Genomic DNA, 26122 nt, shown 5'->3' on the forward strand with positions numbered 1-26122 from the left:
ATCGCTTGTCGCCATCTACAGGCGTATTGTTAGATCATACAGCAAGCCAATGATAATCTCCACCAAAAGGCTATAGGCTACTTCAGATCTACTAGTTATGTTATATTTATAAATATTTGTATGTCAGTCCTTTACTTATAAAACAGTTAGTTCTGGCATTTTGTCTAAAATGTAGCCTATAAGTAAAAGATTAGCTTTTTAGACAATTTAATTTAGCCTAATAAAATAAGTTAGTATGATAATACATTTTATGACAAGTAATTTAGATAAATATAATATCAACCTTTTATTAAACAATAGTTGCAAAATTATGAAAGCTTTTCCGCCATGGAATTAAAAAAAAAAGTAATTGCGACCTTTTTTCTCGCAATTGTGAGTTTATCTCACAATTCTGACATAACTCGCAATTACGACTTTATCGCGCAATTCTGAGAAAAAAGTCAGAATTGCGAGATGTAGGCTATCGAAATTGTGAGGGGAAATGTCAGAATTGTGAGATCAAAAATCACAATTATATATTTTTTAAATTATTAATTAGTAATTAATTGTTTTTTTAATTACATATTATTTTATTATTATTATTATTATTATTATTATTATTATTATTTTTAATTCCGTGGCAGAAACAAGCTTCCATATAACTGATAGACTATCTATAGGCAGGGATGAGCAGTATTTATGATACATGTATTTCAAATACGTATTTCAAATACAAAACAGTATTTTGTCATTTGTATTTGATAGGGTTGATGAAAATGGCTTTGTATTTTGTATCAAAATACTTTAGTGTTTTGTATTTTTGTATTTTTAAAATACTGTAAAGTACTTTGTAAAAAGTCTACATGATGACATCATAAAATTGCAGCCTCTGAGACTTGTTGAGATCAGAGCAGAAAATTGATCCATATGGAAGAAGGTGGTGAAGGTACGAAACATGCAGGCTGCCAGCTTTCCATCAATTTTTAGCATAAATTGCCATAATTTTTAATGGTTCATGGTAAGTTTTGGTGTTTGTTTTGGTAGCCTAGTCTAAATAGTTGACCAATTTACATAATGTTCTTGAAAACTATTATAATGAGCAGCAGCCCCCTATATTTAGGATTAACAATTGAATTATTAACTAGTTGCTATGAATACAGGTGCCGTCAGTTGTCTTCCTATGAATGACTTGTCTGTCATTGAGTCAGTGTTGCTGATCCAAAGTAGGCCCTTCATTACCAAACACCAAGTAACTAAATTAGGATACAATTATGAGTCATTTGCAAACATTAAACTGTTGGTTACTTTAAAACTAACTTTCATCACAGGGATTTGTGAATATTTGATCAGTTAAAGCCACAATATGTACATTTTTGCCGCTAGAGGTCGCTTATTCAAAACAAAGGCGAAGCTCGATGCGGAATTAATGGGAGGTGTTGTCTTCACGTCTACAGCAGGTGGAAAAGAATTGGGACGAGACTCAGGCAGAAATCATGTTCATGGAAGATATTATTAACGTTACAAGCAGAGCATGGCCGAGTGCTGTGAGAGCATTAATGAGGCCGCTGGAACGATTGCTAATTGCTAATTGCTGATTGCTAGAGACAAGCGCGACACACGTCTCAACAGCAGCTTTGAACTTTTATTATGCCACAGTCGCTGCTTCCGTTTCTTCCGGTCATTCATATTTGGGGTAAAGCAGCACTGTTTTATCATGTTAGACATATTTATGTGTTTAAAGTTGGTATAGTGCTACTCTGTGCGTTCGCTCGGCGGCTACTATGAGACACTTGTTGCACGCTGCAGTAAGCTAGATCAATATTAGGCATGAAAAAACATGGTACTCGCGGTAAATCAGTTCCCCATCTGTCTAATAAAATACATAGTATACTAAGGCGTCTTTGGTGTTTCCATGGTTTCTACAAAATAAAACCGGAAATCAAGGGTAATGATGTTATTGATAGATGACGCACAGACACGGTCCATGTCCTGGTTAAAATTGCTTATTTCTCTGGATTTAAACATTCTTGGAAACATTTGGGATAATGTAAGTACACAAGTCAACAAAATATATAACATTGTTCTAGTGGTTTTTGGATATTTTAATCTAAAAATCCTACATATTGTGCCTTTAGCTGGTTGCATATGTCAGATTTATTGATTGACTTGGGCAGAGAAAAGCTGGTGCTATCAAACATTATTTACTTAATCATCCGAGTCAGTGTAATGGTGAAGGAATTGATCAAATAGTCCAATTGATGGAAGGTTTGCAAAGAAATTTCATGCTCCCTTGTAAAAGTATTTTGTAGTATTTTTAAAATACAAAAATACAGTAGTTTATTTTGATACATTTTGTGGCTGCTGTATTGTGTAGTTTATTTTGATACACTTAAAATTAAGGTATTTGGTATTTTATTTTAAAATACATTTTGATGTATTTTTGCCCAACCCCGTCTAGGCCTATTCCTGTATAGGCTACGAGTTAAGCTTTTTTATGGTTTGCGAAGCACATTATTTTTGCCTACATGATAACAGGTTTTGAGAAAGGCTATTGTTTAGATATTTGTTTCATATTTATTTCTAGATCATTACATTAGGGCACTGAGAAAATTGTTATAAAACACGAACATTGCCAAATGGTTGCTTTATAAACTTAAAACTATAAACTTTACTACGTTATTGGTCAATTTATAAAACGTTTAGGCTATTGTTACATTTTAAATAGCCTACGTAATGGAATGTAAAATACAACTAAACTTGCACAGAGGTAAACCTTAGAATACTATGAGTCAAAGTTTGACACAGTAGCTACTCAGCACAAAACAAAGGTTCCTCTACCCGCCTTTGCATTTTTTTAGACCCCCCGCGGCCCCGCCCTCATTTCACAGACCTGCTTTCACTTCCATCCACTTCATGAGCGTATCTTGAGAGCAGCTGACGATGTGACAAGATCTCAGCATTTACAGTATCCAACAGCTGCATTCAGATATTTAAGATGAGAGGATACTTACTTGGAATACTTGTACTTTTGAAACATTGCATTTGCGGTGATGATGTGAACTTTGATGGAGACATAAAGGACTTTGTAGTTGGTAAAAGTAAGTTGTTCGTTCTTACTGACCATCGACTACATCAGATGAGACTCGATCTTTCTGAGGAGAAGAGGAAGGACATCAATAATGCCACTCATCAAAACACAGTCAACATTCTGGTGCCTTTTGATGACAACGACACCCTGATAACCTGTGGGACCTTTAGAGATGGATACTGTGAAGTTCTTGACCTCAGTGACATTACAAAGAGCATTTACTATGAAAGTGGAATATCGGTAGGACCGAGACAGAATAAGAAATCTGTTGCGTTAATAGCAGGTCCGAGTACCAGCAGGTACCTTTTGGTTGGGAAAAAGGACGATGATGGAAAACCTCCGTATCCTGTTGTTCACTTGTGGAACACTTTACAGTCTCAGTTTGGTGGGATTTTCAGCAACATAGAAGCAGGAGCACACCCCTTCATTCAGAGCACGGCGAGCGATGTGGAGTTTGTTGACGGATTTCAGAGAGTTTCGCCCTCAGAGTCGTACTTGTTTCTCAACGCAAAGATTGACTCGGAGAGTAAAGTGCACGTCCTGTGGATGAAGAGCTTTAAAGATAAAAAGAAAGACATAATGAAATCCCTACAGGCTGCAACGATCCAGTGCTGCAGTGATAAAGCTCGTCCAGAGCTCGTCGCCTCCACCGTTATTCCCTCAGTGAACGGCGTTATTTGGGCAGGTGTGTTCAGTGCGCAGAATCAGCAGGATCCGGAGAACACCGCGCTGGCTCTGTACGACATCAGTACAGTTCGAGGAAGAGTGAAGGGTTTCTGCACTGTTGGTGACAGGATATGTGGTTCTGAGGTTGGAAAATGCATTCATGTGTTCAATATACACATACATTTGTTTATAAAAATTAGTGTTTTTCTGATAAAATTGCGGATAACATTTGTAATCAAATGTTGCATGATAATAAAACGTATTTACTATTAAAGTCAAAGTTTCATTTGTTGTTTGTGTTTCAGAGTGGTAAAGCACTTCAGCCGCTCTCTGTGGTGTTCAAGTACAGCTCAATGTCATCAGTGGCAGCAGTTAGAAAAGGATCCTGGATTGTGATGTTCATAGGAACCAGTGATGAACAACTGATAAAGGTCTCCTTCACCTCTCTCATACACACGTGCCTTTATTTTCACTAGTCTCAATGAGTTTTCATTTCTAAATATCTGCCCACCATTTCCATTTACACCTATAGTTCCAAGCTGCTCCATGTTTAGCTCTGTATTTGAACTATTCATGATTTGTTTGTTCTTCTAGCTGATCTTGGATGAGAAATTCACACCAGGCTGTCCAATAGTGCTGTACAAATCTGCAGATGAACGAGCAGTGTTTCCCAGAATGCACTTTGATCCAGTAGATTTCAAACATATTTACATTGCTCTGAAGAAACAGGTGAGGTTCAAAATTTAAGGTTTAAAATTTTAAATAATTATTAAATAATGAAAAACATACACTGCATACACAACTTATACTTAAAAATATAAAAATAAGAGAAATTAAAAACTGACACACTGAATAAACACATTTTCTGAGTTTACTTTCAGCTTTATATTTTTCCCTTGTCAGTAATGAAAAACTGAATGAACTATTTGTTAATAGTCCTTCATTGTTCTTACATTTTCTGTATAGTTTCTGTATATGACATTTTAATCAGAGAATGATTTTTACAATGTTCTAAAATACATGAATAAATAAAATGACATTAATACTGCTTTGCAGGAACAATGGGAATAATTTTATACATTTCTCCAAAAAAGTTGATCCAAGAAAATGTTTTCCATGAAAAAGGGAATTTTTCCTGCACCTCACATTTAGAGAACCACTGAATTAACCATGAAGCAGTTTTCTAAATCAGGCAGTATGTCAGATACTTTACTGGTGTGTTAAATTGAATTTGCATACTTGTCTCTTTCTGCTCATGTTTCTGATGTAGCTCAGAAGAGTGTCTGTGGTTCAGTGTGCTAAATTCAGCTCTCTGAAAGACTGCAGAGCTGCTCTGGATCCTCTCTGTGGTTGGTGTGTGAAAACACAGAGGTCAGCCTGCCTTTATCACGTCTTTCCACACATCACACATTATATCTGCTCTAGATTACACCATCACCTAATATGCCTAATGGTTCAGTGTTAAGTTCATATCATATGGACATGATGAGAAGTGTGCAAACAGACCTGTAGATGATATATCGGTTGATGTTTTTATCTAGATGTTCTACTCAAGATGAATGCCCAAATACTTCATGGGTGTCCATCCCAAAAAACTCTCTTCAGACGCAGCTGCTTTCCTTTCAGATGGAGCAGAATTCTTCTAGAAAGGTAGAGGATCATTATCTAGAAGAATGAATCATAATTTATGAATCTAAGAAATAATTTATTTGACTTCTCCTTACTAACCTCTCCTTCACAGATTACTCTACATCTTTCCTTGAGTCTGGAGAGCACAGGAAATCCCATCTTCTCATGTTCCTTCATCACAGGAAGTGTGAATCTGTGTGACGGGCCTGATCCGACTGCAGTTTTCCCAAACTGCTCCTGTAGTTTTTCTGACCAGCTACTGTATACTGGAGGTTGGTTCTCCTTCAGTGAAGTTTTATATGTGCTACAGTGCATTTCTATTGTCAGAATATGATTGTTTATAATCATAAACATTTGTTGGTAATCTGTTCAGGTTTAACAGTCTCTGCTGCAGTTACTATTGAGTATCAGAAGATCACAGAGACGCTGACACTGAGGAACTGCTCCAGTATCACAGATAATTCACCAATTGCTTCTTATACACAGTGAGAAAATGAAATGCAGTGTGAAAAAATTCATAGAAATAATAACACAGAGCTTATGTTATTGTCACGTTCCTGTTCACTCTGGACTCCATTTCCCATAATCCTCCCTTGCCTATCACATGCACTCACTCCACCAATCACCTATTGCCACATACTCCTGAAGCTCTTTACCTGGACTATTTAAGACTCACTCACACACCACCTCATTGCGAGGTCTTGATTCCCCCTGTGTCAATTCTGAGCGTTTGTATCCTGCCTGCCTGCCTGCCTGCCTGCCTGCCTGCCTGCCTGCCTGCCTGCCTGCCTGCCTGCCTGCCTGCCTGCCTGTCTGTCTGTCTGTCTGCCTGCCTGCCTGTCTGCCTGCCTGCCTGCCTGCCTGTCTGCCTGTCTGTCTGCCTGCCTGTCTGCCTGTCTGTCTGTCTGCCTGTCTGCCTGTCTGCCTGTCTGCCTGTCTGCCTGCCTGCCTGTCTGTCTGCCTGCCTGTCTGCCTGCCTGTCTGCCTGCCTGTCTGCCTGCCTGCCTGTCTGCCTGTCTGTCTGCCTGTCTGTCTGCCTGTCTGTCTGTCTGCCTGTCTGCCTGTCTGTCTGCCTGTCTGCCTGGCTGTCTGCCTGCCTGCCTGCCTGCCTGCCTGTCTGTCTGTCTGTCTGTCTGTCTGTCTGTCTGTCTGTCTGTCTGCCTGCCTGCCTGTCTGCCTGTCTGTCTGTCTGTCTGTCTGTCTGCCTGTCTGTTATTGAACCTGCCTGTTTCCAGTTTATGATTCTCTGCCTTCTGCCTTTGGACTGTTTATGGTTATCTGGACTGTGAACGATATCTGCCTGCCCTGATCTACTGCCTGTATCCTGACCACGATTCTGCCTAGCCCTTGCTATTCCTGTTTGCCCCTGCTTAGACCCTGCATGTACGACCATGCTTACTTTTGAAATAAAGCTTGCAAATGGATTTCTGCCTGAGTCCCGCCTCGTTACAGTTATATTAACATATCATATTTGCATGTATGCAGGTGTGTGCAGTGTATCTCATCTGGGTGTCAGTGGTCCTCACAGCGTTGTGATTGGACACATCGACCTGGACCGCAGTTACTCACAGAGGCGAGACAATAACCAAACAATCCAATGCTTCATTATATGCATGTTGGGAAACAGTGTAACCTGTATATAGCTTAAATTTCATTGTGTTGACTCAAGAAAAATCAGGAAGTAAAGATCCGCTCAAAGTTCTCTCTCTTTTTCTACTCTTTAGGATGCATGTAAAAATCTACTCAATGAAACGGTCTACAAAGTAAGTGTTACTGATTATGAACTTCACAGAATAGAGTTTTTTTTCCCAGTATGTTCCTATTTCAAATTAATATGATTTTACAAGAGTCTGAGGATTTTGTTTCATTTTTGAGGAACAATTTGCTTATAAGTGAAGTTCCTAAGCATTGTTTCAGAAGGAGTGAACCCATCTAATCTTTTTCTCAATCGATTTGACACATTTCTCCAAAGTAATGTAAATGCTCTCAAAACAGTTAACACAGTGATCTAAACAAACGTACCTTAGACAAACAGTTCAATTTTATTGCAAAATTAATGCATTTATTAAAAGTAAATACTAACATCAAAACTACAGGTGTATTGTCTATTGATTTTAGATCATTTTCAGCTGTGGATGTACAAATACACTAACAAAAATACATGTTTATTGTAATGTCTTTCCAACAGGTTTTGTTTTATTGACAAATAAAGCTTCCAAAAATTGACTTTTTTGTCAGGTGGTACAACCTATAATGTTGTTTTAGTAGTTTTAGTGCATTTTGAATTTGAATTGTGAAATTAACTGCTGTGCTAAGATGAAAGTTGGTTAGGAGAACTGTGTGAAGAGGTTTGAAAAAGTGAAAAGTGACCTAAGTATTGAGAAATGTGTCCTAGCGATTGTAAAAAAACAACTTTTTCTTTTTTCAACATTTTCTGTCCTGTAGAAGCCTGAGATTCTCTCTCTGGAGCCCAACAAAGTTTCTTTCCATGGCAGAAACAATATTTTACTAAGAGGAAGGAACCTTGAATCTGTCACTAAAATCCATATTCAAGGGAATCTGGACTGTATTCCTAAAGAGTGAGACTCACTCTCCCCATCTCTCTCTCTCTCTGTGTGTGTGTCGTGATTATGAATGTGTGTAGATTGAGATAAATGATACTGTATATGTATGCTTGAATGTTTCTCTTCAGATATCCAGTATTTGATCGCTCCAGTGACACTTTAAGGTTCCACATTCCTCCCAGTGGAACTAAAGGAACAGTGAAAGTGTGTGTTGTTACTCCTGACGACCGTTGTCATGGTAACAGCATCATCACTTACAGTTCCCAGCCCAGCTGCACAGGAATACAGCCCAGAGTCAGCTGGAGAAGGTAAGAGGATTTCAGACCACTGGAAGATCAGCTTCCAAATCACATCAGTGCCTTAAGATGACAACTGCACATTTCAATTCTCATGCTCATGGTAATCTAATGACATAAAGACCATTTTAATCATGAAATTCGCAAGAATTCTGTTCTGTTTGCAAAGTAATAATCTACTGATATACTGTTAGAACATATGAAAAACACATATGTGAGATGGACATAAATGAAATCAGAAATGAGAGTCATTAATTTCATACGTGTTTCATAATTCTGATTGCTACAGTTTACTGACTCACATGTGACCTTAGACTAGTCTTATTTAAACTGTTTAGAAATTTAGAAAGTTTAGAAATAACAACCTGTTTGCTGACAGCAAGGCCATTCTTAACCCAAAAATGAATATTTGATGTTTATCTGCTTACCCCCAGGTCATCCAAGATGTAGGTGACTTTGTTTCTTCAGTAGAACACAAATGATGATTTTTAACTCCAACCGTTGCAGTTCAGTCGTATAATGCATGTCAATGGGAATTCCATCTATAAGAGTCGAAAAAACATGCACAGACAAATCCAAATTAAACCCTGCGGCTTGTGACGACGAACGCGCTGAATGCACTCTGACACTGGAAGTGATCTCTCGCACTCAGCGCGAGAAATCACTTCCGTCATCAGAGCGCGTTTTCAGACCTCATCACCCGGATGCTCAATGCAGTTGGACATAGTGGTGTAATAGAGGTAAAAAATTATATACTGTAAATACTATTCGGTTTCTCGCACAAACCGATCGTTTCGTGTCTTAGGACATCAGTGTGTCGTCACGAGCTGCAGGGTTTAATTTGGATATGTCTGTGCATGTTTTTTTTATTCTCATAGATGAAGTTCCCATTGACATGCATTATACGACTGACAGACGGCAACAGTTGGAGTTAAAAATCATAATTTGTGTTCTGTTGAAGAAACAAAGTCACCTACATCTTGGATGCCCTGGGGGTAAGCAGATAAACATCAAATTTTCATTTTTGGGTGAACCATCCCTTTAATATTTTGTATTACTGTCTGAAATTGTTACAGTTTTTTTCAATTGCTAACATACTTTTGTCCAATCTGTAGTCACACTGTCAAAACTCTAAACACATTTATCAGAACATCCGTCTGTTGTGGTCATACCATTAACACAATTAATGTTGTTTTCACACAAAATGCAGTCCATTAACACATTTCTAAAATGCTTACATTTTCTTTTCATATAAGCTTAACCCATACCAAAATCATGGATCTTTCTCACCTTATTTGCAAATGCTTAAACACAGCAAGTCAGAAATGAAGACCCAATGTTCCAATCTTTAAATATAGGATAAAACCTTTACTTTTGCAACAACAGCAGTACTGGAAAAGTACTGGAAAAAAATCTAAAACAAATACTGAAACAATTGATAAGCATTTTTAATTAGCAGATCACTAAAATATTTAGAAATAGCAGATTCCAGTCTCAGTAAAATTGGACTCTTTGAATCGGATTTGTTTAATGTGTATGAAGAACAACACAGAGGAGCAGAGAGAAAATAATATCTGGGTAAAGGAGAGGAATAGATGAAGGAGGAGAGGAGAAGCTGGATCAGGACAAGGGAGAAGAAGAGGTATGGGAGAACCTATGTAGAACCTATGAAAGCTTATTTCTGCCATGAATAGAAAAAAAAAAAAAAAGTAATTGTGTCTTTTTATCTCACAATTCTGACCTTTTTTTCTCAATTCCTAGTTTATATCTCACAATTGTGAGATGTAAACTCACAATTGCAAAATAAAAAATATTTTTGATAAAAAGTCACTATTACCTTTTATGCTTTTTTATTCTGTGGTGGAAAAAAAGCGTCCATAATAACCAAAGACCATGTATGTTGGATTTGTTGTTGATCAATGGCAGCAATTTCATGTTTTCATTTCAGTAAAATCTTCATACTACAATGATTCCACTACCACTGTTCCATATTTACAAAATATGTGGTCTGCATAGGGCACTAGCTACCAAGGGGACACCATCCCAGCCTCTTTGGGGGCAACATCAACACCACACACCCAACCCCAGAAAGAGATTTAAACCAAGGGATCAACTGAAGTTCAGCATAGGAGACACATTTGACCAGTGTCTGCCATGAGCAATTCTGTTACTTTCTTCTTCTTCTCTTTTTCTACTGAACATTCTATAAAATAATGACTCAGTTCTGTTGCCGAGAATCCACACATTCAACACTCAACCAAACATGTAGAATGGCTTACATGCATTATACTTGAAACTGAATTTTAAAAACTATGGATTTCATATTTTCTGCAGGTAGAACTGAAACATGACAAGTAATGCAGTTTTCATAATGCCATCAACTGTTAGTATTTTGACAGTCATTGCGCTACTATATGTTCATGTTGGATAGAAAACTAGTGCTATGTTTTGACAGAACGACTCTATTTTGAATCAGGTTAGCGGTGTTGTGAAAGAGTTAGTATGTGTTGAAAAAGGTTTTTAGCATTTTGAAATGTAGAGTTTGTGTTTATTTAACAAATTATGGTTTTGTTCAGAAAATGAACTATTTGGCTAATTGTGTGATGTAGAAGTGTTCCTGTGTAAAGAGTTTAGATAAAGTATTTTAAGTATTGGTAAACGCTTGTTAGCAATTAAAAAAACCTGTAATATCTCTATCATATATATTTTAATATCTCTTCATTTAGAGGTGGAAGGAAGATTCACATTCAGGGAAGCAATATGGAATCTGTTGAATCAGTTATTGTCCGTCCCTCTAATAAAGTGCTTCAAACACGATACAGCAGAAGCTCAGGGGTAAGACGTGTTTATTACTCCTGCAGTAACTCACAGCACTGAATCTGATACACAGAGATCAGCTGAACTTCAGTGAGTCTTCAAACAGCCCAGATTCACATATGTAGTGAATGAGGTCTTATTTGGAAGAATTTGTTATTTATCTGCTCATATAATTGTTAAATGCACTTCAGTGACTCTAAATGTGTCACTGATTTTTTGGGAAATGGTGAGGAAATGCATTTTATGTTATATTAATATGTTCCTTGAGGTTCACTTGCAAATATTAACCACTGTGTAATGTCACATTGAGGAGGAAGTAGAAAATCAGCAATTTTTTCAGATCAGAGACTTCCAGTATTACATGTAAAAATTCTTATATGTCAAAGGATCAAGAAAAAAACTTTTTCATATTTTTATTGTCTCTTTTTTCTCAGGATGTGTGGTTTCACTCCCCCCGTTATGATGGCAATGATCTGTTTAGCTTGTCATTAAAATTTGGGAATTTCACTGTGGACTGTATGGATTATTTCTCCTACAAACCTGATCCAGAGTTCACTGGATTCAGTACCTTTTCAGTGGCCAATGATCTACAGGTGAACATTCAGGTAAAGAGTGACTAAACACTGATTAAGATCTACTCTTTAGAATTTGAGTTGGCACAGTTTTTTCTTGTTAATCTCTCTTTCTCAGAAAAAGGCAGATGCATTGAATTTGAGTATGAGTGAGGTGAAAGTGACGGGTTATCAGGGAGATCAGCAGTATCAGTGTGTTTTGGAGAGGATTGAGACCAAAGCCATTATCTGTCAGATTAAAGGAGAATCAGGAGCCGTCGCAGCAGTGGACTCAATAATTGTACGTCTGTTTTTGATTTTTTTAATTCTTTGGTAAGTCTATGGATATGGAAGTTCATAATTTGACTTGATTATTGCTGCTAACACTGCTGTATTAAGTTTAATGTAAATCTTACTTAACTCTATAAGATGAAAAGACATTGTAGTTTCATTGTCATTTCAGATCACGATTGGGAATTATGTTCTAGAGATGGGGAATACAAAGGATTTGTTCTGCCTCAGTCCACAGAACACATCTGGCCAAGTATGAAAGAGCAATGAGAGAAGACAGAAAAAAAAAAAAATCATTATTTGCTATTCCTAAGTCTACAGAGTTCTTCATTTTTATAATTAGTATGTAATTATACATTTGAGCAGTTTTCATTCTTTTATATTTTTCTTTTTATTTTAATTGTTCAACTTTAAATAACATAATTATGTTTTGGTACATGCTTAACTATTCAACAATCTCTCCATTGAAATCATGTGCGATCAATGCTGATACTGAACAGCAGGTGGCGCTATATAGTTATTTATTATACACGCACAAAAAAAAATCTATTCAAAGATGGACTGGTCTGCAATCTAGTACTGCAGTACAGTTATTTTGTAAAAGAATGCTTTGTATCTTTTTCGTAAATTTGTCTGTTATTTTCTGTTATTCATCTGATACTTTATGTTACTGTCTTACACCTTATACTTACTAATAAACATGTCAAACATACATCCATTGTAGAGTCTGGTCTGATTTAAATTACAGTTTTTCTCGATTGCTTAAACACATTTCTTGAAACTATGCCTCATATTCTCAAAACAGTAAACAAATCCATAACGTCTCACCCAATTCCCCAAACATCCTATTTTCAGGTCAAAATGAAGCTCTATTCACTTTTGCTGAAAAAAACAAACTTTGCCCTCAGACATCACACACAAGCCCTCAAAAACACACACATTACAACATAGTCTTACACACTGGAGAGATAAATTCAAAACAATACTACAAAAACCAGTAATAAGTTGTGTTGCTTGTGGTTCTCCCCCTCAAGGAGCTTTTCACATGATGAACACGTGTATACATTTGCACATTTTTTATTCCTTAATGTACTGTACAGTACAATACACCAAACAACAACAACAAATATACTGCCCCAGCATCACATTTGGTCTGGGACAGGCCAAAGAATCTAGTCAACATTACAGGCTGTACTGGCCCTATCCAGGCAGCAGGGGTAAAATCCTCTTGCATGCCTGATCCACCCCTGGCACACATCAACTGAAATGTCTAGTCAGGCTTCTTCCATTCCATTGTCTCTGTGTCCAAAAAAACCAGAAGTACTGATTACTGTAACTGTAACACGTCCTTTTTACAAAATGGAAGCAGACAGAAACTCTTTCTGTATGTAAGGCGATTTGACGAATGTGTTGTAAGAGTACAGCACTCAAAAGTTACAGTAGAGTACACTGAGGTACATGTACCTGTTTTCCTCCCTGAAGATTCTTATGATCGAGGCGACAGTGAAGCAACTTACAGTTTTTTTCAATTGCTAACAAGCATTTACCAATACTTAAAGTACTTTTTCTAAACTCTTAACAAAGCAACACAATTAGCCAAATATTTAATTTTCTGCCCAAAACCAAGCACAAACTCTACATTTCAAAATGCTAAAAACCTTTTTCAACACATACTAACTCTTTCAAAACACAGCAAACCTGATTCAAAATAGAGTCGTTCTGTCAAACACTAGCACTAGTTTTCTATCCAACATGAACATATAGTCAATCAAAGCGCAATGACTGTCAAAATATTAACAGTTGATGGCATTATGAAAACTACATTACTTGTCATAGAATAACAATTCAGCACACATTCTTCCTCCTCTCCCATACCTCTTCTTCTCCCTTGTCCTGATCCAGCTTCTCCTCTCCTCCATCTATTCCTTTCCCTTACCTAGATATTATTTTCTCTCTGCTCCTCTGTGTTGTTCTTCATCCACACTAAACAAATCCGATTCAAAGAGTCCAATTTTACTGAGATTGGAATCTGCTATTTCTAAATATTTAAGTGATCTGCAAATTAAAAATGCTTATCAATTGTTTCAGTATTTGTTTTATATTTTTTTCCAGTACTTTTCCAGTACTGCTGTTGTTGCAAAAGTATAGGTTTTATCCTATATTTAAAGATTGGAACATTGGGTCTCATTTCTGACTTGCTGTGTTTAAGCATTTGCAAATAAGATGAGAAAGATCCATGATTTTGGTATGGGATAAGCTTATATGAAAAGAAAATGTAAGCATTTTAGAAACGTGTTAATTGACTGCATTTTGTTTGAAAATTACATGAATTGTGTTAATGGTATGGCCACAACAGAGGGATGTTCTGAAATGTGTTTAGAGTTTTGAAAATGTGACTACAGATTGGACAAAAGTATGTTAGCAACTGAAAAAAACTGCAAGTTTGACTGAACTCATTGCCCAGCCTCCCTCATAGTCATACCTTGGACAAGGACATGGTCAAGGACTGGTGTCCTCAACCTTTTCAATCACAAACAAACAAATCTGACTCGTGTCAAAAAAGGGGAATGGTGTTTATAGTTTAGGGAAATGTGCTTTTTGATAAATGGCGTAATGGTTTTGAAATTTTAGTTCAAAAGCCTGGTTATAGTGCTTAAGCAATCAAGAAAAACTGTAAGATGAGAGGATAGGATACTTCTGTTTTATTTTTTTAAAGGGGACCTATTATGCAAAATTCACTTTTGCATGGTGTTTGGACATAAATGTGTGTTGGCAGTCAGGCCCGGATTAAGATCACATTGGGCCCTGGGGCTATAGCAACACCAAGGGCCCCCTTTCATCTGATTGCCATGTCACAGTGTCTTGTACCACAATAATTTTTTTTTATTGTTATTATTTTTATATTTTTACAAATCTCATTTTATCAAATCATTTTATATAAGCACAAGCACACTAAATATTCCATGCTATTTAACACATTAAAAACAAATGCATTAACTCCAGATATGAACTCAAACAAACAGATTGCCAAAAGCAGCAAAAACATTTATCATACTTCAGTCATACTTCCTCAATGATTACTTTACCATGAATACTTTAAAGAGACAGTTCTCGAAGAAAGAAACTCATTCAGGTTTAAAACAACTTGAAAGTGAGTATGTGATGACAGGATTTTAATTTTTGGGTGAACTATCCCTTTAAGGACAAGGGTCCGCATGCTAACTATTAGGATGCTGTCACTTTAAGACCTGCACGCGTCCGATTTTCTCAAATCACTTCAGACATAACCAACTGTGTTTATGTAAACCTTTTGTGTATTTGACAGTATTATAGCGCAATCAGACGCGGAAGATGAAGTCCAGTAGTCAGGTGCTGTTTGACAGGCTTAAGTGTGTGTGCACGCTTCGGGTGTATGGGGTCAGAAAAAGCGCATCTCAGAACAGCACACGAACGACAGGTTTAACTGGCAGGGCTTTAAAGCACATGCAAATAAAGAACTTTTGTGATTGCGAATAAGTGCAGTGTCCCGTGAGTAACTCTACCGCTGTGTTAACATGTGATGTGAATGTGTCGAGGTCGAGTTGTACGGATGGAGGCACCAGAACTGCAACTGATAGAATGTGCTTCAAAGGCAGATAGTGGAGACAAATCACACGACATTGGTGTTCGTCAAAAAACAGTAGGAAAGTTAATTCGGGATTTTTACACGGGTGATGATGATGAGAGAAAAACACTGACATTCTGAATTCAAACGGCAATAAAATCATTCGACTCGTCCCTGTAAATGTTGAAAACACCTTACGTTTTCATGACAAACAATTACCATCCGAATAGGGCTTGACTCGTTATAAGAATAATAACTTGCTGCAGCTGCTATCTCACCTTCTTCAACGTGTAAAGCACGCAGATCGGCGACGGTGAAGATAATTGTGAGCTGCCGCTGCACGCGGGGTCTTTCACTGGCTCGGATGTTTTATGTGAACCGAAGTAGTTAGTTTTGGAAATTTTGCTGTAAGATTAGCATCCCTTTTCTCCCTTTCAAGCTTATTTTTCCTTTTTTGCGCACCACTATCACTTTTGTTTATCATTTTGAACACCAGCGAGGCTGAACAAGCAATAAAGGCCAATTTCCCATTTTCTAGTCTACATGCGATTAGTGATGTGTCGTTCTTGAACGATTCGTTCATTTTGAACGAATCTTTAATGTGACTCGGGAAGAACGAGTCGTCTCGGGGGGTGATTCGTTCAGTCGCGCATGTGCAATATTCTACAGGTTCTGTACTGCTAGAAGTAGTTCACCTGATGATTCAATTGATTAGTTCATTTCATGAGTCTTTCGGGTTTTGAGTCGTTCCTTAATCACGTGACAGATCCATACGCTACCAATGCATTCTGAGCCGGAAAGAGAATTGATTAGTTCTTTTTATGAGTCTTTCGGGTTTTTGAGTCGTTCCTTAATCACGTGACAGACCCATACACTAAGCCAATGCATTCTGAGCCGGAAAGAGAATTGATTAGTTCTCTTCATGAGTCTTTCGGGTTTTGAGTCGTTCCTTAATCACGTGACATACCCATACACTATGCTGTGTGACCCAAGCACATTATATTTATTAGTAAATAACGTTAACTCTCCAGTTTTGTTTGAGTTTGTGTTACAACTGTTAAAGCTGAAGTTATCATAACCTTGATGTTTTAAACTAACATTAATAATTCAAATTCAAAATGTTATTTGCTTTTAATTTATGTCATTATGTCCTTTTTGAGCAATCTTCTTATATTAGACCAATATGTCAAGTCTGCCTAGGAAAAGCAATTATTATAACAACAAACTCAAAATTGGAGTAAAAATGAACAAACTAGGCTATAAATACTTTGTATTGTAGGCTTGGATTATTATATTATTATATAGCCTAGTGTTTATTTACAGATAGACAGTCAAAAAGATAAATTAATCAATATTTTATTTATAACAGGGCTTTATTTATTTATAATAACACACCACAGATCCTCATAACAAAAACAGTGACATAAATGTCAGAAATAGCGTATGGGTCTGTCACGTGATTAAGGAACGACTCAAAACCCGAAAGACTCATGAAGAGAACTAATCAATTCTCTTTCCGGCTCAGAATGCATTGGCTTAGTGTATGGGTCTGTCACGTGTTTAAGGAACGACTCAAAAACCCGAAAGTGAAATGAACTAATCAATTCTCTTACCGGCTCAGACTGCATTGGTTTAGCATGGGACTGCCTGTCACGTCATTAAGGAATGACTTAAACCCGAAGACTTGTCAGACAAGAGGTGAGGTGAGCTTAATCAGCTTGTCATAAACTGAAGACTCAGGTAAAGAATTAATCATTTCTGAATCTTATAGCATTGTAGTTTTGTATTGTTTGTAGTGGGATCAACGTTTGCATAAGTAGTAGATGTGTTGGGGAAGTAACACATAAAATTTTAATTACATTTTGCTAAAATGAACGAAATGAATGAAATGACTCGAAAAAAGATTCTTTCATTTTGTTGAACGAGACTCAAAAGTCCGAGTCAGTAAAATGATCCGAACTTCCCATCACTACATGCGATGCGATAGCATAACGCAAAGAGGTGTTTCCCAATGTCATGGCGCGAATTGTAAAGGGATTTTGATTGGACGGTGATTTATCAGTCAGGCACATTTTCCAATCATTTTTCTTGTTATTTTATTAGAGACAAATCAACCACCTATGACTTGTCAATCTCATTTCCTCCAGCCAACCACGGGCCCCCTCTACCCGTGGGCCCTGGGGCTTCAGCCCCACCTAGCCCTTATGTTAATCCGGCCCTGTTGGCAATGTGTGGACAGAGCTACCCTATAGTGATAAAAATCCACCCTCTCCTTTTTTTTTAATCCCCATAAATCATAAGCAGTGTCTCAGAACAAGCCATTTCCAGATCCCTGGCAGTGTGACGTCACAAAAGCCACAGGCCCCGCCCACGAATAATGACATACACTGACGTTTGAACATAGAACCTCCCTGAGCGCGTTCACAGCGAGTCTGCCATTACTGCACTGACAAGAATGTCTCCCAAGAGTTTTGTGTTTGGTGTTCTGTAGCTGGATGGATTAATCCTCATAGCTCTCTTCATTTAGTACTTAAACGAGGTGGATTAACTTGGTTCCCTTTCGATATTTCACTCGTACTGCGTATGGGGGAAAAGTCTCCCTTTTTCCCCGCCACTGAAGCCTTTTCAATAACGCAGTGTAACTGCACCGTCATTGGTTCACTCATAGACAAGTTGTTGAACCAATGGCAGCGCGGCTCAGCTGCGCGGCCTATGAGAAGAGAGCGCGCGCACATTCCCGCCAAAAGGGGCGGGGTAATGTGCTATATAAGCGAGCGAATCGCCATAGGCCATCAGTCCTTTCTCCTTCAGCGACGACTGAACTTCTCTTCGCTGATCCTCGCCGAAGCCTGCTCGCCGGGAAAGAAGCTCGCCGCCTGAGAAGACGCTTCGCCGCCGTTGACAAGGCCCTGCAGCGGACCCAGCCGACTCGCCGGATCCCCGCAGCGCCCGCGCCCTCGCCGACTGCCGCCTTCGCGCTGTCGACGAGCCTCCGCCTCCCGCTTCCTGCGACCGGCCGCTTCTCAGCGGGTCTCCTGCCGCCATCCGGCGCGCCCTCTCTGCGTCCTCCCGCGGTTACAGTAACCGCTCTCGAGCATATTTCCAGCGGTTTTCACCACTTCGAGCACCGGCCCTCGCCGTCAGAGCCTCCCAATCGCCGTTTTCACGGCGCACGGCATTTCTAAATGCCACACCACTCTTGTGGTATGTGCAGAGCCCCTCTGCATGAAGAAGACGGGCACAACGAGTGCATCGGATGTCTGGGCAAGTCTCACGCGGATAACGCGCTTGTTGGCGGCTCATGCTCGCACTGCGAGTCTATGAGTCTCGCGTCTCTGCGCTCACGGGCCGCTTTCTTCAAACAGGAAGACCCCGCCGCTCGCGCCCTCCCGTCCCCCTCTCCTGCGAGGAAGAGACCGCGGGGCAGAGCGGTTCAGCGCATGGAGATGGGCGAGCCCACGTCGGCTCAGCACCCGCGTGCCTCACCCTCTCCCAGCAGAGAGCAATCCCCCGTCTTGTTCTCCCGCCCTGACCAGCGTCCCTCAGCAGATGCGAGCGACCTCGTCTCATTTGGCGGATCCGACGAAGAGCCCCTCCTCGACTCTGTGTCTATGGCAGCCTCTGAGCCAGAAGCCTGGGTTGGCGAGTCGGACGACCCCGCCCCCCTGCCTTCCTTGGAGCCCATCGACCACGGTACGGGCATGGACGCCGAGCTCTTCCGTGTCCTGTCCAAGGCCGTCGAAGACCTCGACCTCGATTGGGCCCCTCCAGAGGAGCCATCGAGGAGCCGCCTGGATGAGTGGTTCCCCCAGGTCGTCGTCAGGCCGCTCGCCAGCGCTCCGCTCCCTTCTTCCCAGAAGTCCACGAGGAGCTCACGAAGTCGTGGCGCGCCCCTTACTCTGCCCGCCTGCATACTTCGCACCTCTCAGCCCTCACCTCTGTGGACGGCTCGGAAGAAAAGGGCTACGAGCATCTGCCGCCCTTGGATGAAGCAGTGGCCGCTCACCTCTGTCCTCCCGCGGCTGTGGGATGGAAGACGAAGAGAGCCCTCCCGTCCAAACCCTGCAGGACGACCTCCGCCCTGGCAGGAAGGGCCTACGCCTCAGCGGGCCAAGCCGCTTCAGCACTACACTCCATGGCCATCTTCCAAGTATTCCAGGCCAAATTCCTCCGCTCATTGGACGAGTCCGGCACTGATGCGCCTGCTTTTCGGGACCTCCGCAGTGCCACGGATTTAGCCCTGCGGGCCACGAAAGCCACGGCCCAGGCCATTGGCAGATCCATGGCCAGCCTCGTTGTGCTGGAGCGCCACCTGTGGCTAAACCTGACGGAAATTAAGGATCAGGACAAGACGGCCTTCTTGGATGCCCCCGTCTCCCCGTCAGGACTCTTTGGGCCGGCAGTGGAGGGTTTCACGGAGCGCTTCACAGCTGCACAGAAGTCGTCTCAGGCCATGAGACACTTCTTACCCAAGCGCTCGAGCTCTGCGTCTGCTTCTAGCCGCCCCAGGCCTGCGCCGGCTCAGCAGACGAAGCCCGCTCCCTCCGCTTCCCAAGCAGCGCCGCCCAAGGAGCACCGCCAGCGCTCGCGCCCTTCTAAGCGCCCACCCTTCCCGAGACGCCAGGGACCCCGGCCCAGGATTGCGCTGGACCCGGCGACTCTGAAGTCATCCTGATCTGTTAAGGAAGAGGACTGGGGCATGTCCCGCCGTGGCCGGACCACCCCAGAAGCTCCTTCGTGCAAATTCTCCTCCGCCTCATTCATCTCTGGGCGCGGGAATAACACAGCCTGCTGTTACAGGGCCCACAAGTATTGTGCCCTCCCCAACCGCCGTTTTCACGGCGACCCTATTTTTAAACATTTCACAAAAGAGCAAATTTCCTCTTCCATCACTCCCGGTGTCCGGCCCGCCCTCTCTCGGGCCGTCACCCGACGTAATCCTCCCTCTTGCCACACGGGCCGAGGCTTGGAAAGCCATCCCCGGGGTGTCAAGATGGATTCTAAAAGTCGTAATCCAGGGTTACTCGCTCCAGTTCACCAGAAGACCTCCGCGATTTGGAGGGGTCATCCAGACCGTGGTACAAGCGGACGACGTTCACGTCCTCCGAGCCGAGGTCGTAACTCTACTCAGAAAAGGGGCTATAGAAACAGTCCCTTTTCCAGAGAGCGAGTCGGGCTTTTACAGCCGCTACTTTCTGGTACCCAAGAAAGACGGCGGTCTCAGACCCATTTTGGACCTCAGGCTGTTGAACCTTTCCCTTATGAAGCGAAAGTTCAAAGTCCTGACGCTGAAACAAATCCTTGCGCAGATTTGCCACGAGGATTGGTTTTGCTCACTGGATCTGAAAGACGCTTACTTTCACATCCAGATAGCCCCCCATCACAGGCGATTCTTGAGATTCGCATTCGAGGGTGTGGCTTATCAGTGCACGGTCGTCCCCTTCGGGCTCTCCCTGGCCCCCCGCACTTTCACGATGTGCATGAATGCGGCTTTTTCCCCTCTGACAGATGGGAATACGAGTTTTGAATTACCTCGACGACTGGCTCATCCTGGCCGGCTCGCGTTCGGAACTAGAACACCACAGATCCGTGCTCCTCAGCCACTTACAGTGCCTGGGTCTCAGGGTCAACCTAGCCAAGAGCTCACTACTCCCCACTCAATGAATTTCGTTCCTGGGTGCAGTGTTCGACTCGGTCCGCATGACGGCCGTAGTCTCACCAGAACGCGCTCTGGCTATTCAGCAGCTCGCGGCTTCCGTCAAGAACAAGGCCTACCTCCCTCTGAAGCTCTTCCAGAGGTTGCTAGGGCTCATGGCTTCTGCCTCCCCAGTGCTCCAGCTCGGCCTGCTTCGCATGCGGCCCCTGCAGTTCTGGCTGAAAACCCGGGTCCCTCCTTACGCTTGGCGTCACGGGCGCCTTCGCCTCAAGGTCAATCAGGCCTGTTTGGCTCTGAAACCTTGGATGAACCCTACTTGGTTCACTCTAGGAGTACCCCTACAGGCAGTAACACGAAGGACGGTTCTCTCGACAGACGCATCCAACTCAGGTTGGGGTGCCCTGTGCGAGGGCAGCCCGGCTTTCGGCTCGTGGACACACGAGGAAAGCCACCTTCACATCAACTGCCTCGAATTATTGGCAGTGATACGAGCCTTCCAAGCCTTCCATTCTCGTCTGACGGATCGCCACGTCCTAGTCCAATCGGACAGTATGACAGTGGTCTCATATATAAATCGCCAGGGGGGTCTTTCGTCCAGCCGCTTATGCGCTCTGGCGAAACGCCTTCTGGAATGGGCTTCCCCAAGTGTTCGCTCACTCAAAGCGACTCATATACCTGGGAAAAGCAATCTGGGAGCAGACATGCTGTCTCGGAACAACATCCCCTCGGACGGGTGGATGCTCCACCCCCAGACTGTTCAAACCATATGGGAGTTCTTCGGGAAAGCAGAGGTGGACCTCTTTGCCTCAGGAGACAACTCTCATTGCCCAACTTATTTCTCCAAGAAGGACGACGCATTGGCCCACATCTGGCCCAATACCCTTCTTTACGCCTTTCCTCCGATCGCCCTGATCCCTCAGGTTGTCAGACGGATCAGAGAGGACAGACACAAAGTTCTGTTGGTGGCCCCACTCTGGAGGAGCCAGGTTTGGACCTCGGAGCTGTTTCGGCTTTCCACGAAAGCCCCATGGCCAATTCCCCTGAGACGGGATCTCCTCTCTCAGGCGAACAGAACAATCTGGCACCCACAGCCAGAGCTTTGGGCTCTACATCTGTGGATCCTCGACGGGAGCCGTCTGACCTCCCCAGGAATGTGCTAGATACCATTTCACAGGCAAGAGCTCCGTCCACGAGACGACTCTACGCCCAGAAGTGGTCGGTCTTTGCTAGCTGGTGTTCTACACGCAGCATAGACCTGGAGGAATGCGGCGTATCTTCCATACTAACTTTCCTCCAAGAGCGACTGGACTCGGGGCGAGCCCCTTCCACGCTCAAGGTTTACGTAGCAGCCATTGCGGCGTTTCACTCGCCCATTGCTGGACAATCTGTAGGGCGGAACGACTTGATTATTAAGTTTCTGAGGGGTTCTAGGCGATTGCATCCTCCTCGTCCCCTCACCGTTCCCCCCTGGGACCTCTCTTTGGCAGAGCGATGCGAAAACTCCAGTGTGTCTCAATCAGCTCCCTAGTTCAGTAGTCTGGGCACTGATCAGGGAATCAGCCACATTCACTTTCATGATATACTGATTCACGACCTAGGGAGCGGATTGAGACGCAGGGTTAGTTTGTATTGGTTTGTAGCATTGATCAACGGTTTGCAGAAGCAGCAATGGCATTGAGCGATTTTTGCAGGTTGTGCCAAAAAGCATGAAAGTAAATGGTATTTACACCCAGTCGAGCGATTTGTTTGCTAAACTAAATAAGTCATTCAGCATCGTCGAGAGGTTAAAAGGCGACTCTGATACTGTTCTGGTTCAGTGTAAATGAACGCGGAATATAGCCGCCCTAAACTACGTCATTATCATGACAACCAAAAAGAATTCCTGTCAGCTCAGGCGGCGCGAGATTCAAGAAGCAGGGAGACGAAACATATAGAGCAAATAATAAAAAATATTGTCTACCATCAAGGGGCATTGAAGTAAAAGAGTCCTGTACTCACATCGTGAAGCAAACCACCAAAATAACAGCAGACAATCGTCGTGTGTCATCAATCGCCGTTTGTAATCTTCCTATGAAGAGACTGTCGGATCAACGCTCTGCTACATTTCTCTCAGATAAGGTAAATGCTTAACACAACCGGCGTCACTGTGATTGTGCATTGTTATTTTGGAGTGACGGTTGTGCGAGAGGCAGGTAGATCAGATAGAGTTTGAAAGCTGCTTGCCGTCGCTTCTCTATCGTCATCGTGTTATACCCGCCTAAGTCTGACGTCACGCGGCAGAGCTTCCGGGTCCTAACGCTCTATCTCATCCCACAAGAAAACAACAAATGGTGCTAATATACACACACGATGTGGTGTAATACTACAAAAAAAATTATAATCATAACTTTTATCTCCATACCAAAATTCCAGATGGCCAAACAATGATTCATCTTTTATAAATCGTTAAAATATTAATGTCTGTGACGCTGTGAGCACGGATGCTGTTGTGTAGACTGTAAGTATTTAAAATGTTTAACTTTTTAAAATGATTGATGTTTAATATGAATAAATAGCGCTCATAAACGGCCGTTGATGGCATTCTCAAGTGAAACGAGTCGAGGCTTGGACCCGGAAATGGCATTCCTTACGTCATGACTTAACAAGCGGATAGCGAGCAAGGTGGATAAGCCAGTCTGTGATTGGTTCCCGCAAAAATGTAAGAGATGCAGCAGAACTGAATGTACGGGTTTCCAGACTGAGTTGCCGGGCGAAATCAAGTCTAGTTGATAACTTCACACCATACGCGAATGAAGCGTTAAGCGCGAGTGATTTACATGTTACACTTTTCCCCATTCAAAAGAATACAAGTGACATGTCTTGTGTTATTCTATAGTCTTTGTTGCTATTCATGTTTGCCAGCCGAGGACATTTTACAAATCCAGACCAGACTGTTCTACGGCCATGTCCGGAATAAAGAGTAGGCCTAGTAGAGTAGGCCCATGTCACACAGTATAGTTAGGGTGATATTATTTTACTTAACCCGTGATATAAGATTTTGACCATACTAACCATCCAAATCTTCATCCCAGTGTCACAAGGTGTCACTGTGGCCTCAACGCTTCTCTCTCGCCTACTCTGAGCTCCATTGCTACAGTATGTCTGAGGTAAACCACGCCCTCTTCATTACACTATGGACAAAGAAATGTAAAAATACCACAGTCTATGAGAAATACATACATGTAAAAAAATGTGGAAATGAACAAATATGAAAATAAATACATAAATAAACGTGGAAATAAATAACATTGAAATGAATAAATGTAGCCTATAAAAAAAATTTATACATACATAAATAAGGAAATAAATTTATAAATAATTATTTATTTTTGTTTTTTATGCTTTTCTATGTATATTCATTTATTTATTTTTGCTCTTTTTTTTTTTTTACATTTCTTTGTAGGCTATATTTATTTATTTATTTATTTTTAATTTCTACAGACTTAGCATTCCATACTTATACCACCCATTTAAAATAAAAATATTTCACATTTAATTAACCCTTAAAAGTCGTTAACTGTTATCTTTAAATGACATAAGTAAATCATCATTTGAGTTTTCAGAGGATCACAGTTCAGCTGGATTGTTTTTTATGCTTGACAAATGTTTTGTAGAACTGATATCATTGACTATTTCACTGATGTGCAAAAACAACAATATTTTTTACTATATTATTGAGGTGGTGCAATACAGTTTGATCACTTAGACAATTTTGGGAGGAACGTTTAAAATATTGTTGAAATTAATCTTTAAAATCTCTTTAAATGGAAAAGAGCACTAGCTTAATAAAATGACTCTAAAATAGATTTGTCTCTTTCATGCTCATGTTTCTCATGTAGCTCAAAAGAGTGTCTGTGGTTCAAAGTACTAAATTCAGCTCTCTGAATGACTGCAGAGCTGCTCTGGATCCTCTCTGCGGCTGGTGTGTGAAAACACAAGGTCAGCCTGTATGTCTTTTCACACATCATGATATGAGTTTTAAAAAATAATGTCAGTTCAAGAAACTGCAACATAAAACCAGGTTTGACAATAGATATAAGTTTCACCAAAATTCATCAGACCTGGCAAATTGGTAACACAGTGTCGTTTTTACTTATGTTACATGTACTTAGCGTACTGATAACAGTAAATTATGCATAATTACATAGCTTACAACTAACGATAAACCCTAACCCAATAACTTCTATTCTTTTCTATTCTATTCTATTCTATTCTATTCTATTCTATTCTATTCTATTCTATTCTATTCTATTCTATTCTATTCTAAATATAAATCTGTTTTTTATTCCACAAGGGTGCAGCAGAAATCAAAGAACTGCACAGAACGTTGCAAAATTAAATCTATTAAAGGGGTGATGAACTGAGAAATCAAATTTTCCTTGAGCTTTTGACATATAAGAGGTCATCATACTTTAAAAATATCCTGTAAGTTTTAGAGCTGAAAACGTCCTTGTTAGTCCAATAAAAGCTTTAATTGACACCAGACCCAGCAAACGACAGGATTTTCAAAGTGAGGATCTATGACGTCAAAGGGCAGCAAGCACTGCCTCCACAGAAGATCAATGCCTACTTCATCACTACCTGTTTAGCCCCGCCCACCGATTCATGCATGACATGCAATAGGAAGTAACAAAGGCCTACGTGATGCTAAACCACGGGCCTGTACCACGAAGCTGGATTAGCTGGCTAGGTTTCAGATTAATTTGTGCCAATCCTGGGTTTTAGGTACCATGAAAGTAACTTGACTTTTAGCAGTGTTCATCGCCATGGTATCTTATGCTCCACGGCTAACCTGCTCTGAGGCAGGTTATGTTCTGGGTTAGAAATCTCAAACTGAAATCGTACCAATCAGATGTAAGTGACACTGACACACCCAACACAATAAAGTCACTCCCCCAGTTTCTCTTTCTCCAAATTAAAGGTCATTATATAGTAAAAACAA

The 26122-nt window shown here is 41.2% G+C and overlaps 1 protein-coding gene across 3 annotated transcripts; it reads left to right on the forward strand.

Moving 5' to 3' along the window:
• Positions 1-1398: 1398 nt before the first annotated feature.
• On the forward strand, positions 1399-12593 carry LOC125246464 (plexin-C1-like). 3 transcript variants are annotated; one of them, XM_048157438.1, is made up of 15 exons: positions 1420-3877; positions 4039-4164; positions 4328-4462; positions 5004-5104; positions 5275-5383; positions 5475-5634; positions 5736-5847; positions 6848-6935; positions 7087-7125; positions 7808-7941; positions 8055-8234; positions 10949-11057; positions 11474-11644; positions 11730-11923; positions 12054-12593. In XM_048157438.1, coding segments are annotated over exons 1-15 (2562 nt in total). In that variant the 5' UTR covers positions 1420-2974; the 3' UTR covers positions 12055-12593. The 3 variants fall into 3 exon arrangements, with proteins under 3 accessions (XP_048013396.1, XP_048013395.1, XP_048013394.1); XM_048157437.1 differs by having other exon boundaries at positions 2405-3877; positions 11730-11891; XM_048157439.1 differs by lacking the exons at positions 10949-11057; positions 11730-11923; positions 12054-12593 and having other exon boundaries at positions 1399-3877.
• Positions 12594-26122: the final 13529 nt, after the last annotated feature.

This window comes from Megalobrama amblycephala, linkage group LG14, assembly GCF_018812025.1.
Source record: "Megalobrama amblycephala isolate DHTTF-2021 linkage group LG14, ASM1881202v1, whole genome shotgun sequence".
NCBI lineage: Eukaryota > Metazoa > Chordata > Actinopteri > Cypriniformes > Xenocyprididae > Megalobrama > Megalobrama amblycephala.